An 18,092-nucleotide genomic window follows, 5' to 3' on the forward strand; every position below is an offset into this window, starting at 1 on the left:
AAGTGTCACCCGATTCCAAAAAGAGCCAGGAGCTCCTGAGAATGTCCATCCTCTGCAGCTGGCTCTACTCAAGGGATGCAACCGGGGTGGTGCAGAGAGCACCCGGGGGCAGACAGACCCGGATCCACACTGCCACCTACTAGCAGTGTGACTTTGGGGACACTCCAACTTAAACTTGGAGCCTCAGTTTCCTCATCTGTCAAATGACTTGTTGGAAGGCCCTATGGACAAGTCTTCAGCTCTCCTTTATTCTGGTAATGGAGCCTTGGCTAAGGAGATAAATACCTACTCAACAAACTCAGCAGCTCTCCTATGTCACACGAACGGATTTCACAAACGTGTCGCCCCAAGTTGCTCCAGAGGGGAAGAGTGTTCTTGCCTTCCAGATCCCCTCTTGTTTGGCCTCAGCACTGAGGGTCACGGGAGAGAATGGCTACTGGCTCCTTGGCCCATAGGGACCTTTGAGTTGGGAAACCTGTTGTCTATCGGGACCTACAGGTCTCTCTCCCGGCACTTGTCCTCCCGCCTGGGAGTGCCTCAGTCCCCCGGAGGGGCCCCACATCCAGAGTCTGACTCAGGACGTCTGCAGAACGGCTGGAGAATTCACACGTCTAGTCCTGATGAGGCTGGTCTGCCGGTCCACAGACCACACCCTGAGGACCACTATCCCGGGGACAAGTCCCCCCCCCCCCCCCCCGCCCAAGTTGCTGAGCTTCCGGCCTAATTCCTACCCATTTTCATGAGACCTCCGAGTAATAGAAGCGTTCTGTGTGTGTGTGTGAGGAAAACGCAGAAACGCTCAGACCCAGTTGTCAGTACAGCGAATGTTGCAAGGGAGGGAGGTGCACAAAAGGCAAAGCTGTTTAGTGAAGGGCAGTGGGTACCGGCAGCCCCTTCTGACGCTTGTGCCAGGTTTTCTATCGCTGCAGTAACAAGTCACCACGAGAAAAAAGGCTAATGAGCAAATGAGAATCAGTGAGCCTACAGTGCAGACATCAACCTCCAGCCAGTAAGGGTGATTTCTACAGGCTCAGCTCAAACCCCTCTCCTTTCTTGCCTGCACAAACTCCCATGGAGTCTGTCTCTGAGAGGTCTCCCTGCTCCCTTTGCTGGTTGTTAACCAGCAGCTGCTAGCCCTGTCCTGTCAGGTTGTTAGCTTTGGGTAAACAGCAGGGGCTTCTGGCAACCCCTGGTGACACATACCCACTGATAATTAATACTGAGCATATGACTCCTACATGGTCACACTGAGTCACATTGGCCAACAGGGATGAATAAGTGCCCAATGTGACAGTCACCATTGCTGTTCAGAGTGCCTTTGGGTCACGTTAAAACTGGGAGCAAACTGTCATCTGAAAAGCTGGAGGAAAGTCCTTTCTAGAAACATCATTCTGACTTCTATGATGAGGAGATTGAGCCTAGAGAATTCAAATGACATGCTCAAGGTCAGAAAGCCAGAAGCCACTCTCCCAATTCCTAATCTAGGACTTTTTCCACTAAATAATTTTGTGTTCTTCCTGAAGCCTGTGACAATTATCCCAAAACAATCCAAATCCCCTTGACCACGAACACTGTAAAAACTGAATTATGGTGGAGAGAAACAGAAGAGCAGCAAGGCAAGATCATTGGTTTCACTGTGATGTCCTTAAACTGCCTCAATAGAAAAACCACTACTGGCTATCCTCACATCTTGGAAAAGCCAAGGATGGGAGGGACTTCCTCGCAGTAGTCTGTAAGAATTCAGTGAACATTCTGTGCAGTCTTTAACCAGTTCCAAGGTCAAGAGAAACATCAGAAAATATGTGTGTGTGTCAGAGGACATTATTCAGGGATTAGTCCCCTGGAGTGATCTGGGCTAGATTTCCGCTTCCAGAACAACCCTTGGAAAGTCCTCAACAAGATAGCACACAGGTCTCCAACATACTTCATTGAAGTTCAAATGGCAATCCAGGGGCAGGAGAGCTCACTAGAGGTGCCCTTTTGCAGTGGTTGAGCAGGTGGCTATAGAAAAATATGAATATGAAAGTAGGTCTGGTGTGGTTAAAACAGACAGCCTGTTAAAAATTCTGAAAATACTCAAGCTGAAAGAGCCTTACTGATCTTTCCAGTTCAATCTCCGCCTTTGACAGATGTGGAAACTGAAGTCCAGAAAAGGAGAGTGACTTATTACAAATCACCCAGCATGTCAACAACAGAAGTGAGATTATATTCCCCGCTCTTACTCTTCCCAAAAGACACATCACAGCCCCAGGTAGAGTCACTTAAGACAAAGGGTATTCTCCTTTCAAATCTGATCTCACAGGCTTGGAGATACCAATTAACTTTGTAAGTCTGTCTGCAAATGTAGAGTTTTAAGACTTTAAAATAACATGAGAGTTGTCTCCAGAAAGGCTTTGCCAAAGGCCAGTAAACTTTTTCTCTGGGCATGAGTGCCAGTAACATTGACATCACCTCAGCCAAAAAAAGCTTTCCATTTTGCAAATGTGTATGCCAGAATAATGCCATTAAGTATGCTTTGGAGAGGGGTTTGTTATTTCCTTTTAATATTTTAATTACACAGCTTGAAAATGGTTTGAAACAGCCATTTCAAGTTTAGAGCCAGACATGATACATTGGAAGCACAAACAAATCTGTCCTATAAATAGACTGTAGGAAAATCCTTTGCAAAACAAGCATTTTCAACCTGGAGAAGCAAACTCAAAACAATGTAACAATAAGTGACTGTTAAAATTGGCATTTACAAAGTATGCAGTGATACAGAAATATATTTGAGTTACTACTATGCTAAGTGAAAAACAGGATGAATATATATATATATATATATATATATATATGTATATATCCTTCAATGTAGAGAAACAGACTAAAGTTTTATATAAGAAAAAAAAAAAAAACATTATACAAAGAAGCACCAGTGCTCAAGGTGGGTCATAGATTTTTTTTCTTTTCTCCTATTACCAGGTATTTTCTGAATGGTATATAATTAATAATAAACCCCACCTTAAAAACTGAAAAAATAATTATAAAACCCACTCAAGATTTTCTGCATAGAGCAAATTCAGTCACTTTGGAGTCACTTAGCAGGTTATCTCTAGGACACTGACTGGTGTGTGTATGTGTGCTCCGAGGGGGAGCATGTCGGTGTCAGGCTAGAGACTTTTCAGCTCTTCTTACCAGGAAGCAAGCTTGAACAATGCTGCCCCAAACTGCTTTCATGTTACAAGTTATGACCACTGACTCTATTTTGCACCTTGACCCACTTGAAAACTAGATCTCCCACCCCTGCTCCTGAAAGAAAACTTGGTAATAACTTTGGTGCCAAAACAGACCAAGCAACGGCACTTGGCCACAAATCTTAGCACACTCACATACTCGCCTGGGATGTTCTGGGATACCAGTCCCGTAACTGCATGGGTCTCAGCACAGCAGACAGGCCAGGTTTTTATTCCTTTCTGGCTAATAAAGTTTTAAGGGAAAGGGAGAGGGTAATGGATGCCTTCAGGTCAAGGTTAGGCTGGTGAAACAGTCCTGATAAAACCGTGTTTTCTAAGGCTTTTTCCCTACCCCTCCAACTATGGTTTCTCTGGGTGAAAAGTCAGCATCTGCCAAAACCCTTTCAGGAAGCTGATACCCTCAGCACATAAGAGCCCTGCTTTGACCTGAGCCCCATGTCTTACTCTCTTGCAAGAAAGAAAATGACAAATACCATGAAACATTTTCAATGTCAGTAACCTTCTCTACAGCACTAGAAAATAGAGTGGGTATGCAAGAAGACTAAGGAAACACGGGAAAAGTATGTTTTGTCCCCAGGCTTCTTTTTGGTAGCAACCACACTGGCTTCAGCTGGATAACAAATTGTCCTGGAATTCTTGGCGTTGGTGCAAACATGTCAGCTCCCTGGTTACGCCTTCGTCACCACTCAAAGTACCACACGCTTTAACCTTCCTGCTCTTTCCATAGGCCTGGGTTTGTCCCGTATCCAGGAAACTTTATATGTTGTCTAAACTGAGCATCCCAGCAGGCTGCAAGGCAGATGGCAGCTCAGGACTCAGAATGTTGACTGATTCCTACCTGGATCCACACCACCGCGCTGTAACTCAGCCTCTGCCTGTGCAGAAATAGGAGCCCAGCCACGTGGCTAACAGCTTTTTTAACTGCTACTCTCAGCAATGAGGAACCTCCTCAGCAGACAAAACTCAGAAGGAAACTGAAAAGGCAGCAATGTCAAGATTTATCAAAGGGGATACACAGGTTTAACCAGATACTCAAGCCAAGAAGCCCCCCCAGGCTCAGCTAAGCCAGAAGGAAGTAAAAGACCAGGTGTTGCTGACCTCTCTTTGGGTCCTTGGGACCTCAGGTCACTAGCCTAGGATATCATGCAGAGGACCTAGACCCCACTACAGGCCAACCTCCATGTCATTAGATTCTCCTAAGAGGCTTCATACTCCAGTCTGAGAGGAAGCCAGGCAGACATGCCCACGTTAGCACCTGAACCACATCATTCAATCCAGAACACAAATGAAGAGAGCAAGGTACAGAGTGTAGAAAAGCAGGACGCTATTTGCATAAAAATAAAAGGAGAGAGGAGATAGAAATATGCATATGGTGATGCGATCTCTGCAAAGGAGCACACCTGGCAGGACGATCTCTGAGGGAACCGAGCAGCTGGGAGAAAAGCGGAGAACTTTACCTTTGGAGCTTTTGAATTTTGCACCATGTGAACGTATAATGTTTCAAAGGACAAATTAAAACTAAAAACAAATGCAGAATGCTATAATCTTCTTGTTACAAAAAAAGAAAAATGCTCTAGAAATCTGTGTGTGTACATAAAAACATTCTAGAAGAATATGCAACTGTTGTCAATGAGGTACTCCTGGAAAATGAGAGTAGGGAAATAAGGAGACTTGCATGGTTTATTTTATATGGTTTGCATTTTGTTTCCAAAAGACATTCGACTTTGGCAATTTTTACTTAAAAAAGAAAAAGAAAGAAACATGTTTAAGAACTGCAATCTCACCTCAAAAAGCAGTGTCTAAACTCCCCCTTTTTGTGTCTGGCGTTACTGAGTCCCATCTTATCTTGTGTTACGATGTCTTGTGCATGGGTCTCATCTCCTTTAAACTCTGGGGCAGCTGCAACTGCAGCCAGTCTACCACTCAAGCTCCACTTTCCAGGGATAAAGAACCGGTAAGGAATAAAACAGCAGTCAAGACGGCAACACAGCAATCACACAAGGACAAAGCGACCAACCAAAGTAAGAGTGAGCAGTAATCTTACAAGTATGTTAATGAGCCCAGGACTATTAGCAATGGGAAACCATGACCAAGTCAAAATAACATTGAAAACAGAGTCCTTCCCAGAAATTGTGGGAATTCTAACAATCTGCCTGTGTGCATGAGCTAGGAGATTTGCGAAACTGCCAAGCGAAGTGTGACAGCCAGATTTCTCAGTAAAACAGTAAATTCCTATCAGAGGACATGTTCTTTGTTTAGGAAAATCTCAGAATGACCTCTGAATGTTGAAAGAGAAGCTCCCTCTAGAATATGGCCTGAAGGGATAAAGAACTAGACTTTCTCTGTAAGATAGAAGTGGAGATTTTGAGCTTTGGAGGAAATGGGAAGCTGTATTAGAAATGAAGGTCATGTGAGGTGGTCCAGAGAGAACTCAACACTAGGCGGACCGTGCTGAGAAGTAGACAGCCACTGGGAAGCTGGGGAATTCTGGGAAGCAGGAAGCAATGGATGTCTGTGTCTCAATTTTAAGCTATTTGCTCTAACGTACTATAATCCCGCTCTGTTACCTCTACAGACTGTCACACATTACTACCCCGAAATGGGCGTGTCTGGGTGGGATCATCCAGACTGGAGCGTATGGGGTAGAAGGCTCCCCGAAGGTCCATAACTGTCACTAACCCTCTTTCCAGACCCTCAGCTTGAGGGCTGGATTTATTCTCGTACCTGAAAAAAAAAAAAAATGGGCAAAATATATTAAAAAACTGAAACCAGACGGAAATATATGAATGACTGTGAACGGTCAAAAAACTACTGATACATGAGAGGGGGAAAGCTACAGAGGACAGACAGACACAGAGGGGACCAAGAGATGAACAGAAGGAGAAATACCATAACAAGAGGGGACCAGAAAAAATGAAAGCCCTCCAGGGATCCACAAGAGATATGAGGACCGCGGTAGAACTGGATTTCTCACAGGACAAAGGATGGAGAACTTGGTCTCTGGAGCCCTCCTTAATGACCCTCTTTCTTTCATTCCACGTCCAATCTGTCAGCAGATTGCCAGTTACAACTTCCAAGATACACTCAGAACCCAACCGTTCTCACCACCTCCACTGCTACCACTTAGCCCAACCTCCTATTAGCTCTCACCGTCTTGTTTCCACCCTCACATGCCCCCCATCCGACCCCAGTCTACTTTCCACACAGCAGAGAAACATTTACCATGTGACAGAAGAGAAGACAGCAACTTGCTTATGGTCTGTCTGCCTTCCTAAGAGGTAAGCTCCATGAAGGCAAGTTCTTCTATTTCTGTTCAATGCTGTATTCCCGGAGACTGAGCAGTCCCAAGGTATGTACAGTTAGCACCAAATAAATATTTATTAAATGAATTACAGAAGTCATTATGGACCTGCATACTAGACTTCTGGGAAATGAGTAGAGGAACTGTATTTTGCATCAGTTTGTGGGTCTTCAGGAGGCTTAGGGATCTGCAAATCACGTCTTGGCTTTGTCATCAATTCATCCATCACTGAGTCTACAATGACCTGTTCATAATGCTCACTGAATGAATAAACAAAAGGAATATAAAATAGGTTTACTGTCTTCCTGGTGCCTAGGACTGGCCTGGGGCAGAATATGGATGCTTTTATATTCCTTAGCACAGGAGTAGATAACTAGTAGAATTCATAAATAGTATCAAGTCTAAAAGAAAATACACTACCTAACAAGGACCTAGTGAATTCTGTGCCAGCTACAAAAAATACAGAGATGACAAAGGTAATTTTTGTCTTTGAGGACTAAGAAAATTTTAGGTATTTGGGTCTCTACTAGTTTGTGACCAAGTACAAGAAACTGTTCTACTAGAGAAATATACAAGAAGCATTTGGGTGGAAGGAAGTGATCATCCTTACCTGAGGAGGTCAGGTGGTCAAGGAAGGATTTATGAAGATTTTACTTGAGTCTTATAAGGAAGTTTACCAGACAAGAAAAGGCACATTTACGGAAGAAGGCACAGGACTGTCTGAAGGCATAATAACAAACATGAGTGCCTTCCAGAGTGGTTCCTGGGAGGCAGTTAACAAAATATGGAAGGACAGAAAAAAGTTACAAAGCCTTTTCCTCTAAGAACAGAGCCTGTGCTTTTCAAAGTTCCAAAGTTCCTGGACCTTCTTCCTCTCAAAGTACTCATTTCCCCAGTAAGGTGTGACCTCCAAAGGGGCTTGACAGAATTAAAAACATCCAGTGACAAAATCAGGGAAGGGAAGACAAACATATTTATTCTACTCCAGTTTATTGGAGGACTTCAAACGTGTCCTGCACAGCATTCCCTGTTATTATCAGCACTGATGAGGGAAGAACGTGCCTTAACAGCAGTCCTGTCCCAAAGCTTGCCGATGGCTGCCACGAGGTTCCCTGTCAGTCCATGCAGTCTTCTTCATGGTTGTGTTATTGAGGCTTCTACCCTCGTAGTGACGGGTTCTGTAACACTAGATTCATTTTGTGCAGAGAAGAGGAAAGAACCTGATATACTCATTGTTCCTCAGGTAAGCCATGACTTAAATCCTACCTTAATATTTAACTATCTTTATTTTCTGATTAAAATAGAAAAAAGGGGGAGGGGGGCAAAGAAGCAATAGAAATTATACTGTGCTGATACAGAGACTTTAAAGTCTAGTCAGAGTTAAGACTCCTATTAAAGGTCTACTGATGGTTCACAGGAAATAACTACACGGGGTCAGAGCATGACATACATGAGTTGAGTCTCATTATTAGCTTCAATAATGTAGGAAAACAATTCTCAACAAAACTGGAGTCCACACTTGTCAGGTATGCTCTGTTTGGTATGGGCAGGTAAAAGTCTGGAGAAATGGATTCTCTTCATGCCCTATGGCAAGGAAAGAAGGCTCCTGGTTTGATGAAAAGAGCAGCTTCTGTTCCCAGGTGGTGTCTGCAGCTCACAGCTGAAGTTAGCAGTGGAATCGAGTGGAGAACTTGGGAGAAACGGGCACAGTCAGAGGCTGGTCACTTGACTTTACTTCCACACCCTGGTACTTGCGTATTGGATTTGCCTTGTGCACCTGCAGAGTGAGGAAAGATAAAGTTACCAGTGATAAGGATGTTACAGAACTATGCTTATAGTTGCTTTTATTTTTCCTTCTTGAGAAAATGCTTGTATAATCTTACAGATGCAAGTCAAAGAGGGGAAAAAAGAAGGCGACACAGCATAATGGAAAAGCACATGTGCTTTGGAGCCCAAGCAAGTTTTGTTCAGGTCCTGCTGGGTCTCTCAGCTTGCACTAAAGAACATCAAGTCTATCTCCAGCTTGGTTGTCTATTACTCAGGTGTTAACCGGGCTGCACACAATTGCAGCAGAGAAGAGATACCTGTTAAGAACCTGCCAGGGTACAATCTTAAGCTTACTCAGTCTTAATATTCACCAAAACCATGGACAAAAAACAAACAAACCAATAACCAGGAAGGGTTGCTGGGAGAAGGCCATCTCCCCTCCTGGATAGTCTAAAATCAATCCTGAATTAAGTCAGGTTAGTCGAGAGAACATTGACTGAACTGTGCTTTAGGATGCTGACATCAGCCTATACTGAGAATCGCTGTAACACCTCTAAGATAAGCACAAACACAAGAGGCAGTACCAAGTGTTGAGAAAAAAACCAAAGAACTGGAAAAAAGGCTGGTTTTGTGTGTATTTCTAGAGCAGGGACTGTATGGTTTTTCATCCAATCAGCAAATGGCAGCTTAAATTTTGCCAAAGAACTGGTCCCTTTAATAACTTGTCCCTAGAGACTTCCTGAAGCCAAAGTCCTCTCTGCCAACAGCTGTATCAGCAGCTGGCCTAGCATTTTTAGGCAAAACCTCAACAACTTATATATTTCTATATTCTTCCTTTTATTAATCATATGAAGTTCCATCTGAAACCCTTCTTCCTCATTAATGCAGTGAATGCCGCTTGCTTCCCCTCCTAGTGAAAAAGTCCTGTGAATTAAGCTTTCTTTCTGAATAACTTAATATTTAAATCATTATGTTAGTGTTAGCATGGAGGGTCACATGGACCAACATGTGCTATGACCCCAAGGAATTTGAGTCCAGTATTAAGAGGAAAATGAAAATACAGTTGCCACATTATTCCCGTCCTTCCCTACCTATGTATTCTTGTCTAATTATAAAACCACATTGATTTTCTTAAGTCTAAAGGGAATAATAAAAATGAATAAATAGACAGTCCTAGAAATGCATCACTGTGCATGTTACACTACATGATATCCTCCTTATGAAGACCCTTGGAGGAAATTCTGTCTGAATTCAGTATCAAGCATAAACGTATTTTTTTAACAACTAGCACATTATATCTCATGAACAGTGAGTTTTGTAACCAACAAGTTGGTTCCTAAAAAGGGCCAAAATTATGGCTCAAACTTCGATACATGGATCACAATGTGCACACCTTTAGCACTGTTCACATCACAACTTAGTCACCATTCTTTTGTGTGATTTCCTGCTTTCACTCTTCTTTTATGTGTCCTTGTAGGCCACCCTAGATTCTTCCTGGAACAAGGCGAGGTACAGATAACACAAAACAGAGACAACTGTGGGTTAGTGAGTGCGCGTGCTGCTCAATTACCAGTTCTTTCCGTAGCCTGGCCAGCTCCTCCCTCTGCTGCTCTTCCTCCTGGTGCCTGGCCTCCTCCAACTGCTGGACTTTCTGAGCTTCTACCTCAGCCATTCTCTTCTCCAGCTCCTGCCGCTCCTTGGCTCTCTTCTCGGTGGCCAGCTGAAAAGGTTCCTGAACTAGAGAACCAGAAAGGCCCTCTGAGTACAGAAACAGAGAGAATATTGGTGCACAAGCAGAACCTGCATAAACTTAGCCTGCAAGGACACAGCAAGTGGTACTGACATGCAAGGCAACAGAAAGGCTAAGCTCAAGGGAAGCCCTGTTAGCAGGAAGGTGGAGTAAACCACATATAAAAAGTCCTAGAATCTGGAAAAAAGTCCTAACAGTTGGAAAACCTCTTGGAAACCACCTATTAGGAGAAAAGCAAGACTTATACAGATGAAACAGCTTGCTCAAAACTATATAGTGATTCTGAGACAGATGTAGGAGGAGAATCCAATTTTCTGACACCCTACCCAGTGCAAAGGAATTAAATGTTTTATATCTAAGGCTTGCTTCATGGTGAACTCCAGAAAGAAATCCTGGACCTTCCTCCCTCACTTACGACTCTTTGGATGAGTAAAGCCTATCGTAAAACAGTAGAGCTGCTGTTGAAAATGCCAGCTGCCTCTTCCCAGGCTCTTGTTCTATGAATTTGACCCCAATACATTCTGCAAACTCAACACAGCTGATGTGTTCAACAAAGACAAAAAAACTACTCTAAAAGGAGAACAACTAGATCCTCTACTAGGCAAAGGCTTCTGGTTGACACAGCTGATACTGACATAACTGAATCCCAACATCCTCCCTGGGAAGTCTGACAATTCTACCCCGATCCCCCAAGAGTACATATACTACTACCAGCAACGGATTTCTTCTCTTTCTTGGGAACAAAGGGCTCCTGGGAGATGACGGTGTTTGGACGAGCCTTGAAGCATGCTGCTTCTTTCTGCTGTTTCAGTTCTTCCTCCAGCTACAAGAAAGAGAGTCTATTAGATAAGCAACAACACAACTCTCCATTACTACCTCCTCAATGATTCAAGCATTAATGTTTCTAAACTGCTTCATCTAAATAAAGATAGCAGATGGCTTCATCCAAACCTGTTAAAACCCTCTTTATAGGGGTGCCTGGGTGGCTCAGTCAGTTGAGCATCTCTTGATTTCGGCTCAGGTTATGATCTCGCACTTTGTGAGATCAAGCCCTGTGTTGCGTTCTGCACTGGCAATGCGGAGCCCGCTTGGGATTCTCGCTCTCCCTCTCAAAATAAATAAATAAACTTTAAAAACAAAAAACAACCCTTTACAATGAGTTGATCAGACTAACAACCTCTGAATCCAATGAGAACTAGAAAGTATCTTTAAGGTACTTTTAAGGCCTATCTGAACATCACAAAAATAAACATGTAGATATTATATACCCTTGGATGTGATCACCTATAAAGTATTCTTCCTTTCAACCCCCCAAAGAATCTAACTAGAATTTAATCAAGCCTCTAGATCTAACTACTCATTTATAGGAAATACAGAAGAGGTGACTGCCCGGCTAGCTCAGTCGGTAGAGCATGAGACTCTTAATCTCAGAAGAGGGGCACTTGCGTGGCTCAGTCAGTTGAGTATCTGGCTCTTGATATCAGCTGAGGTCATGATCTCACAGTTCGTGGGATCGAGCCCTGAGTCAGGCTCTGCACTGACAGCATGGAGCCTACTTGGGATTCTCTCTCCCTCTCTGCCCCTACTCCCCCCCACAACATAAATAAACTAAATAACAACAACAAAAGAAACATAGAAGATACAGGAACGTATTAAAGTCCACCATGGGAATGCAAAGACCAAAATCTGGATTGTGGAAAACTTACAAGACAAATCCAGTTTAATCCACAAGTAATATATAAGTAGAGAAGCCTATAGAGAAAAAGGGATTTAGAGATTCATCAAACAAATCCATTATGTAGACCTTATTTGGACCCTGATTTGAACAATTCAACTGTCTAAAACAATTATGAGAGATGTAGGGTTATAAGAACACTATTTGTCACTATTAAGGGATTACTGTTAATCTTTTTAAAAATATACTTATGTTTGCAAAGATACACACTGAAGTATATTTACTTGCTGTTTGTGAATGAAATGCGGTGATACCTAGAATTGGCTTCAAATTAATCTTTTGTTGGTAGAAATACCCAGTGTAGAGGTAAGTAGGTAGAAATATAGATGAAGTAAGATTTTCCATGTTTTGATCATTATAGAACCACACGACAGGTTCATGGAAGATCATTATGCTATTCTCTCTACTTCTGTGTGTGTCTGAAAAACTTAAAAAAAAAAATTTTTTTTATTATAGTAAATGCCACACACAGACATTTTGTGTCGTGGTCCTTGAAAGAGAGATTCACTACTACTTCCAAAACAACAGTCCTAAGTTTTCCTCGGGAACAACACCGACAAGGGACGTATGTGCAGTCATATAAGCAATCACATCTCTTGAGCTTCAAGAGGGGTGACTTCCTAAAAAGATTAGCCCAGAGATCCTTTTGGACAGAGTCCAGGATAAATCATGATATAAAAACAGTGACAAACTTAGGGATTCAGGGGAATTGTTTTCCAATAGGGCAGCATTAGATCCCAATTATAACAGCCAACAATCAATTAATTGTTTTTAATCACCTGCCATCTACAAAGAGCAAATAGCACACTATGTTGAGGAAACAGCATATCATATTAAGGATCTATTTTCACCATACCGATTCTTATCAAAGCACCAACAGAAAGGAGTGAACAAGTAGTGAACAAGTCTAATAGATGGAATAGAGGAGATCTTAAAGAAACTCCTGACGCAAAAAAAGCCTGACGGTTCTCACATTCTCCAGATGATCACTTGGAGCAGAGATCAGCAAACTTCAGCCTACAGGCTAAATCTAGTTTGTAACCGCTTTTTGTACAGCCCTTGAGCTAAGACTGGTTTTTACATTTTCAGAGGGTTGAGACAGACACACACACACACACACACACACACACACACACACACACACCATATGCAACCTACAACATCTAAAATATTCACTATCCGAATTTGGGGCACTTGGGTGGCTCAGCTGGTTAAAAGTCCAACTTTGGCTCAGGGAATGATCTCACGGTTCATGGGTTCAAGCCCTGCACCAGGTTCTGTGCTGACAGCTCAGAGCCTAGAGCCTGCTTTGGATTCTGTGTCTCCCTCTCTTTCTGCTCCTCTGTCTCTCACACTCTATCTCTCTCTCACTCTCAAATATAAAGACACATTAAAAAATAATAATAATAATAATACTAAAAATAAAAAGGTATTTACTATCTGGTCTTTTACAGTAAAAGGCTACTGACCTCTGATTTAGAGTGAGAGCCCCTGAAATAATTCAGGATGTTAGCTCCCAAATGAATTTCAATGTAGTGGGTCTGTGTATTCTAACCAACCAACAACGAAGCAATGAACATTTTGGCTGCTCTTCCCTTCCCCCACCTGGTGCTTCCAAGTCTGTGCCTTCAGAGCACCTCTTCTGTCAGTCTCCAAGCAGAAAGGCTCAATCTGAGTTGTGTTCTTCACCTTCTTCTCTGGCAGGTTAATGGTGTCAAAATGAGGCAAAGGAAGTGCTTTGAACTTGGGCACCTAATAGAAAGGAAAACACAAGATTTCAAATCCTAAGGTCTCTCTAGCTAGAAAGCAAGAACTGCTCCAGAATATTTGAATGAATCTGAAAAATAGGAAAGGACGGTTTTCAAAGCAGTATGGTATGAACAGCAGAAAGAGTAATGGGCTCAAAAGAGCCCATTAGGGCTCTAAGTTATTCTAGAATAACCTAGGAGAGTCTAAGTTATTCTAGAATAACCTAGGAGAATCTAGGTTATTCTCCTAATATTCTCCCAATAACTGGTAGCACAATCATGGGCAAGTCACTTAATCTCCTTGTGGCAGAAGGGTTATTAAAAACTTGCCCTATTTATACTTCATAAGGTTTTTAAGAGGGATCAAAGGAAGTCAGTGATTTTATAGTTAAAAGTGCAACATAAAAGATTATCTTTGACAGATGAAAGGATAGTATTATGTTACTTGCGGAAAATGGAAACACCTACCTCCCCTTTCTGCAGTTCTTTTATTTTCTTCTCCTTCTGTAACTGACGTTCTTTGTCTCGAGAATCAAAAGAGAAAGGGCATATTTCCACAGTTCTTGCTTCTGGGATTTGGGGCTTAAAAGGTACCCCATAATGTGGCACAGGTTGAGCTCTTATCACCACCGGCTCCTCCTCTTCCTAAGGGAAAAACTAGTTTAGACACAAGCTCTCTCTCACCTCCTCAGAATACAGAGTCAGAAAACACTACATGAGAGAAGAGGCATTAATTAAGGCAAGTCACTCAACCCCCTAGGTTACCTCGCTTCTTTTTTTTCTTCAATTTTTTTTTTTTTTTAACACTTATTTATTTTTGAGAGACAGAGAGAGGCAGAGCATGAGCAGGGAGGGGGAGAGAGAGAGACACACACAGAATCCGAAAGAGGCTCCAGGCTCTGAGCTGTTTGTTAGCACAGAGCCCGACACAGGGCCCAAACTCACGAACTGCAAGACCATGACCTGAGCCGAAGCCGGACACTCAACCGACTGAGCCACCCAGTTGCCCCACCTCGCTTCCTTTTCTATCAAAGAGGGATAATACCTAAGTTACCTACCACTTCTCAGGGGTGAGACCGGTGTGGAAACATTTGATGAAGGACTAACACAATTACTACTCTTAAAGGATCTCACGTTTTTACAAAGGAAGGTTGTAAAAATGAAAGGAGATCAAACAGCGTGAACAAAATGGAGAACAGAAGAGAGGTACTAACCAAGCATATACCTTGGCCTCTTCTTTGACCCAGCCTCCAGACTCCACTAAAACATGTGACTGGGAGTTAATGGTTGCCAAACCCAGAATAGGACCAAGTAAGTTGTTTGGGTTCAAGCTGGTAACATAAGATTACTGTGTATTTTAGTTTCAAATGAACCTATAAAAAGGCTTATGCTTGAGATCTGCTATAAAATTACCCTAACTCTGGATATTTATAGATAAAATGGGAGATGTAACAAGAAACTAGCCTGATCAATGACAGTTCACGTATTCCAATTTCATGAACCATCATCACCACACAGTAAGTAACCTTAACAACCCTTGGGTTGGTGGAGATTGGATAGGGCGGATGTAACTGCTTAGTGTGAATTTTAAAAGTCCCTCGCTGAATGGTGACAATAGCTCAGGCAAAATAAAATACAAGGCTTGGCAAATTTTGATTCAAGTTATGATAGGCTGATTTTCAATGCTATAGAAAAGGACAAGCCTCCAATAAGTTGCAACCAATTACTACTGAAAGCCAGAAGATTCATACCCTTACCAACTACTTTGCTCTAGAGGGGGAGCAAAAAAGATGATCTGCCACTGTTAAAGACAACTCCAGATAAGAGTGACTGCCTTTGAATTCTATTAAGTTTAAGAAAGAGGAATGCTTAGATGGATGGTGCAGAAGGAAGAAAAACCCTCCATCCCAGGAGTCACCTCATCTTCTTTGGTGGGCATTCGGATCCTGTTCTTCAATGCAAAGGCTGGTGACTTGGGGACAGTGATTGGAAGTACTTTCTTTTCAGGAACACCCTGCAAGGAGTAAGCAATTCAATTAGACATCCCAGAATAATATCTACTAGGCTGTGTGAGAAGATTAAATCCCTTTCTTAAAGGGGAATTCATAGACCAGGAATCAAACAAAGGCTAGTCTGATGTTGCTGTCTACCCAAGTAAGACAAAAGCATACTGGAACACAGTGGCACTCCAAAGGTGGCCTAAAATAATATAAAAAACATATTATATGTTATATAAAAAATATAATAACAATAAACAAATTTTTTTAAAATTATTTTTTAAATTGCAGTAAAGCCACACAAAAGTATATCATACAGCCATGAAAAAGAAATAAATCTGTTCCTGACATATTATAGTGTTCATAATGTTGAGAAGAGAGGAGGGACAGGTTACTGAAATAGAGAATATTATTTTTTTTAATATATTATTTTTTCTTTTAAAAATATATATAAGTTAAGCATAAAAAACAAAATCTGGGAAGAACAACTGTTAACTCACACATCTCTTTGAGAGTGGATTAAGAGAGGCAATGAATTTTCTATATTGCATAATTCTTTTTTTTAAATCCTTATTTATTTTCAAGAGAGAGAGACAGAGCATGAGCAGGGGAGCAACAGAGAGAGAGGGAGACACAGAATCTGAAGCAGACTCCAGGCTCTGAGCTGTCAGCACAGAGCCCGACACAGGACTGGAACTCACGGACTGCAAGATCATGACCTGAGCTGAAGTCGGACGCTAAACTGACTATAAACCCCAATATTCCGTAATTCTAATATATTCAACTACTTTGAGGATTTTTCCCTTCAAGATTCCAAAACACTGCCAACATTTCAAGTCTTTGCACACTGAATTATATGTACCATACTTTGCACATCATTCAAAACTAACATGCTTTAGAAAGTTGTTTCATAAGCATTTTCTAATTCTCACAGAATTTATACTCTATCGCAAATCTGGCAATTAATCCTAACTACAAAATGGTATCTCTTGGTCTCTTTTTTTAATGTTTATTTATTATTTTTTGAGAGAAAGAGAAAGAGAGAAAGCGAGCGCATGAGTGGGGAAGGGGCAGAGAGAAATCGGGACAGAGGATTTCTCCATGCTGCAGAGAGCCAATGTGGGTCTCAAACTCATGAATCATAATATCATGACCCACGCTTCTCTCTTGGTCTTTTTTTTAATGAAGTGGTCTTTTAATGAAGACCAGATCAATTGAAAAAACAATCAAGGGGTGCCTGGGTAGCTCAACTGGTTAAGCGTCCGACTCTTGATTTTGGCTCAGGTTATGATCTCACGGTTGTGGGACTGAGCTCCATGTCAGGCTCTGCACTGAGCATGATGCCTATTTGGGATTCTCTCTCTCTCTGCACACACCCTCACCCCCTACCCGCTGCTCACATGTGCCCATGTATGCGCACTCTCTCTCTCTCAAAATAAACTTTAACAAAAAGAAAAAGCAAAACCATGCTCTTTAAAAAAAAAAAAAAAAAGATCAAAACTGCAGCATTATATACAATAGCCAAACCATGGATGCAGCCCAAGTGTCCACTGATAGTTAAATGGATAAAAAAGATGTGGCACACACACACAAATATTACTCAGCCATAAAAAAGAATGATATCTTGCCATTTCCAACAACATGTATGGAGCTAGAGAGTATAACGCTCAGTGAAATAAGTCAGTCAGAGAAAGACAGATACCATATGATTTCACTCACATGTAGAATTTAAAAAACAAAACAAACAAGCAAAGGAAAAAAGAGAGAGAGAGGGACAAACCAAGAAAAAGACTTAACTATAGAGAACACACTGATGGTTACCAGAGGGAAAGAAAGTGGGGGAATGGGGGTTAAAGAGTACACTTACAATGATGAAAAAATGAAATGATTAAAAAAAATCAAAACCCTAAGCCATCCTCAATCACTCCTTGTTACATTCACATATGTATGTTGCCCACCCCCACCCCCCGCCCTCTACTCTGCTTCCTCTCCACCAGCCACACCACATACTGCCTGTGCCACCCTACTAGCCTTGTAAGTCTTTCACCTTCTCATCTCACTCCTCTAATCCATCTTCTATATACAGTCACAATTATTTGTCTAAGACACATTGGATCAAATAACTTCCTGACTTAAATTTCTTTAATGGCTCCTATGCTACCTATAACAGTATAACAAGTTCCTTGCCATGAAGTACAAGGCGCTTCACAATATGGTGCTCTGACTCCCCAGCCTTATCTCTCACCCTTCCCTACAGATTGCCCTCCAACCACTACAGGCAATTGCCAAAATGTTAATGCTGGTTCTCTCAACACCTTTGTGTTCTCTCTGAAATGCCCCAGCTGCTTGGAAACACCTAAGCTTTCTTTTCAAGGCTCCATGGAAGCACCTCCTCTTTTATAAAGGCTTTCAATTGATCTCTCCACTCCCAGAACCTATGAACTGACCTCTCTCTTTCCCTGTGTATGGTTCTATGACAATACATATGAAACTTCATAGCACTTGTGTGTTTAGATGTTCATCTGCTAGCCTTTGAGAGTGGGGACTATTATACCATCAAT

General features: G+C 42.0%; 1 protein-coding gene across 4 annotated transcripts in view; it reads right to left on the minus strand.

Annotated features, from left to right (window-relative positions):
- Nucleotides 1-7,489: 7,489 nt before the first annotated feature.
- TPX2 (TPX2 microtubule nucleation factor) overlaps nt 7,490-18,092 on the minus strand; it is a 59,132-nt gene continuing 48,529 nt past the window's right edge. For 2 of the 4 annotated variants that reach the window (XM_030309848.2, XM_032592587.1), the window contains 6 exons: nt 15,453-15,548; nt 14,003-14,179; nt 13,392-13,538; nt 10,763-10,874; nt 9,872-10,038; nt 7,490-8,311 (listed from right to left, as the gene is read on the minus strand). In XM_030309848.2, coding sequence (XP_030165708.1) covers nt 8,201-8,311; nt 9,872-10,038; nt 10,763-10,874; nt 13,392-13,538; nt 14,003-14,179; nt 15,453-15,548 — 810 coding nt within the window. In that variant the 3' untranslated portion in view covers nt 7,490-8,200. Of the gene's footprint in view, nt 8,312-9,871; nt 10,060-10,762; nt 10,875-13,391; nt 13,539-14,002; nt 14,180-15,452; nt 15,549-18,092 lie in introns of all 4 variants that reach the window. The other 2 variants (XM_030309846.1, XM_032592586.1) reach the window with 1 other exon arrangement.

The sequence above is a fragment of the Lynx canadensis genome, chromosome A3 (assembly GCF_007474595.2).
Source record: "Lynx canadensis isolate LIC74 chromosome A3, mLynCan4.pri.v2, whole genome shotgun sequence".
NCBI lineage: Eukaryota > Metazoa > Chordata > Mammalia > Carnivora > Felidae > Lynx > Lynx canadensis.